Source organism: Bidens hawaiensis, unplaced genomic scaffold (assembly GCF_021521415.1).
Source record: "Bidens hawaiensis isolate Kalapana, Puna unplaced genomic scaffold, B.hawaiensis_p1.1 tig00041212_1, whole genome shotgun sequence".
NCBI lineage: Eukaryota > Viridiplantae > Streptophyta > Magnoliopsida > Asterales > Asteraceae > Bidens > Bidens hawaiensis.
In genome coordinates this window covers 73,920-77,286 of record NW_027505706.1, presented here as the reverse complement: position 1 = coordinate 77,286, position 3,367 = coordinate 73,920, and the positions used below count along the sequence as shown (strand labels likewise).

Below are 3,367 nucleotides of genomic sequence, written 5' to 3'. Positions count from 1 at the left end.
ATTTCATCAAATAATTACATTTGTGAATAGAAAATCATAACAATATTAAACATGTAGTTTATCTTATCATGAATACAGGCTATATATCTTGTAGATTAATTATATGTTTTGAGTAAAATGCAAAATAATCACGTATTCCTTTAACAAAAAACCAATTTCAAATAAAAAACTGACAAACAACGTACAATTTAGTTCTAACTACCTTTTACTTGTATATGTAAATGCATATAATAGGGTGAGTTAACGTATAATAGTCGTTTAACGTATATTACGTACGCAAAATACATTCAAGCCAAATTCCCAACCCTTAAACGTTTAAGGTTAAACCTTTACACGTTCAGGCAAAAAAACTTCAACGTTTAGGCTTAAATCATGATACATTCAAGGTCAAAACCCATCACTTAAAACTCAAAATGATCGATTGTAACTTCAAATTAATGATAAATTGGACCAATTTCAAGGTTAATTGATCAATTAGGTTTAACAATTTCAATTTTAATTAGTCAATTTGATCAACCTATGAACAATGATTGATGGTCGTAACGGAAGAGGACGATACACACGACAGTAGACGATGCCTGAGACGGTGGACTTTGACGGGACGAAAGAGGCGGTGGATGACGATCGATCACGTAGTTGTGAATTTAGGGTTAGCATGTGTTTGAATCAAAGATTAAGGATGTCACGTACCTAATATACAATAACAGATTATTGTATCGAATCTGCATATAATAATGCTTGATAAATACCATCTCATGTATTAATGTTCAAACAAAATATAAATGCTTTATACCGTTCTCTATTTAAATTTAGTTATATAGTCTCAAATTTTCATCCTTCTATCCAATATACTTATATATTAAATTATATTATTAAACTATTAATTTGGAAATTTCCAGCTCCTTCTTCACATAATTACTCAATCAAATTAAAAAACATATAATATTCTTCAAACAAAACTAAATAAATAAAAAAACATATCCACTAATAAATAAATGTTACTAGCTAGCTCTATCTCCCTCACTATCCCATTAAATACCAAGCTTTCACAACCACTCATTTCACACCAAACACTTATCTCTTCAATACTCTCTAGCCTTTGCTTTCATCATCATGACTAAAGACGTTGAAGTGGCGGAGCACCACGGCGGCAAGGACTACCAAGACCCACCTCCGGCACCCTTGATCGACGCTGAAGAGCTGACCAAGTGGTCTTTCTATAGAGCTCTTATAGCAGAGTTCATTGCCACCTTATTGTTTCTTTATGTTACTGTCTTGACTGTTATTGGCTACAAAGTCCAGACTGACCCTGCCTTGAACACTGATCAGTGTGGTGGTGTTGGTATCCTCGGTATCGCTTGGGCCTTTGGTGGCATGATCTTTATTCTTGTTTACTGCACCGCCGGTATCTCTGGTTAGTATAGTATATACATTTATATTTACAGTTTTTGAACTGCAGTAATTATTATTACTTTATTTATTTTTTTATAGTATAGCTGCTTTGGTTTAAAATTATGTAGCTTTGATAATTACTTTAGTTATTACTGTTTTTAATAGGTTAATTTTATTTGTATCGAGAATTGTCATCAATAAAATTTGGACAAAAACAAAAGCAAATAACTTCAAACAATAATTATTAATGGCAAGACCGTAATTATCGAGAAAATAACTTGATTTATATAAACATATAGGTCGAGAGTATTCTAAAATTTTTTGTTGTTAGATGATGGTATTTGGATAAGCGGTTGTTCAGATATGAGACTAAGTATGAGATTAATAAATTTTTGATATCTAATAAATATTAGGTGATGAATAATACATTTAGAGGCTTTGTAACTTAAGTTTGACCTAGTATTTAGACTTTGTAACTTAAGTTACATCTTGTTTTTACTGGTTGAGTGGTTTCTTAAAAATAGTCAATGAAAGATATAGGTTAGGAGAGTTAACAAAAGAAGATAAATTTACATGATAATAAATTTACAAAATTTATCCTGTTCTTTTTGTTTTTATTTAAATGTATTTCACCTTAAATAATGTTTAATATAAGTTAGATGTATAATTACTCTAAAAACAGAGTTAACTCTATTGATATGGTAATAATTTGTACTAAAGGTTGTGGCTAACATGCACTTGTAGGAGGACACATCAACCCGGCTGTGACATTCGGGCTATTCTTGGCAAGAAAGGTGTCACTGATTAGAGCAGTATTGTACATGGTAGCACAATGTTTAGGTGCGATATGTGGTGTGGGTTTGGTTAAAGCCTTCCAAAGTTCATACTACAATAGGTATGGTGGTGGGGCCAACGAGTTAGCCGATGGTTACAACAAAGGCACCGGACTAGGTGCTGAAATCATCGGCACCTTTGTTCTGGTGTACACGGTCTTTTCAGCCACCGATCCTAAAAGAAGCGCTCGCGATTCTCACGTTCCTGTAAGCATCTTTAGTACATAACTAATTTTAAGTAAAGAAACGCATAATTGTTTAGTTTTGAGTTATTGCAATTTTATAAAAAAGAATAAAGTGGGCTTATTGAGTTATTTCTAAGGAGAGTGACAAAGGAATAACTTTTGTTAGAAAATGACAAAAATCTTTTGCACCCACCTTCCTTTTATTTTATTGTGCAGTCGTTAACAAGTCACTGTTTATTCTTATATTTAAACGATTTATATATTATTTTCAAGCTAACACTTTTCTGTTTTTAAATTTGTACAATAAGAATTAAATAACACTAATGTAATTATTTACATTGTAAAAAATGAAGGTGTTGGCACCACTGCCCATAGGGTTTGCGGTCTTCATGGTTCACTTGGCTACCATTCCGATCACCGGCACTGGAATCAACCCGGCTAGAAGCTTTGGCGCTGCCGTGATTTACGGCAAAGAAAAGGCCTGGGATGACCAAGTATGTATTTTATTTTATTTTTCTAATTTAATATCACGATGTTAATGTTAATTAACTTATTAAATATCAACTTTTTTTGCAGTGGATTTTCTGGGTTGGACCGTTTATTGGCGCGGCTGCTGCGGCGTTCTACCACCAGTTTGTATTGAGAGCGGCGGCCATTAAGGCACTTGGTTCATTCAGAAGCAATGCATGAACAAAAGATGATAAAATTATCCATGCAAGAAAATAAAATAAAATTGACCAGTGGTTAAATTAAAATTGATGGATATATGAGTCTGGATCAAGTGCATGTTCATGAATTGTAGATAAGTGTTTTTGATTTTCCGTTGAGAATGCATTTTTTTTTCTCTATTTGTTTTCCATTTTCATTGTGAATCTTGAGTGTTTAATGTAAGTGATATCTTTTTTTTTCTTTCTTTCTAATGCTATGGTTTTTCAATAAAGTATTGGGTCCTTGATT

The 3,367-nt window shown here is 32.5% G+C and overlaps 1 protein-coding gene across 1 annotated transcript; it reads left to right on the top strand.

Annotated features, from left to right (window-relative positions):
- The first annotated feature begins 1,037 nt into the window (after nucleotides 1–1,037).
- On the top strand, nucleotides 1,038–3,367 carry LOC143614850 (aquaporin PIP2-2-like). Its single transcript, XM_077088170.1, has 4 exons — nucleotides 1,038–1,414; nucleotides 2,137–2,432; nucleotides 2,764–2,904; nucleotides 2,987–3,367. The coding sequence occupies exons 1-4, from the start codon at nucleotides 1,114–1,116 to the stop codon at nucleotides 3,098–3,100; spliced, it is 852 nt and encodes a 283-aa protein (XP_076944285.1). The 5' UTR covers nucleotides 1,038–1,113; the 3' UTR covers nucleotides 3,101–3,367.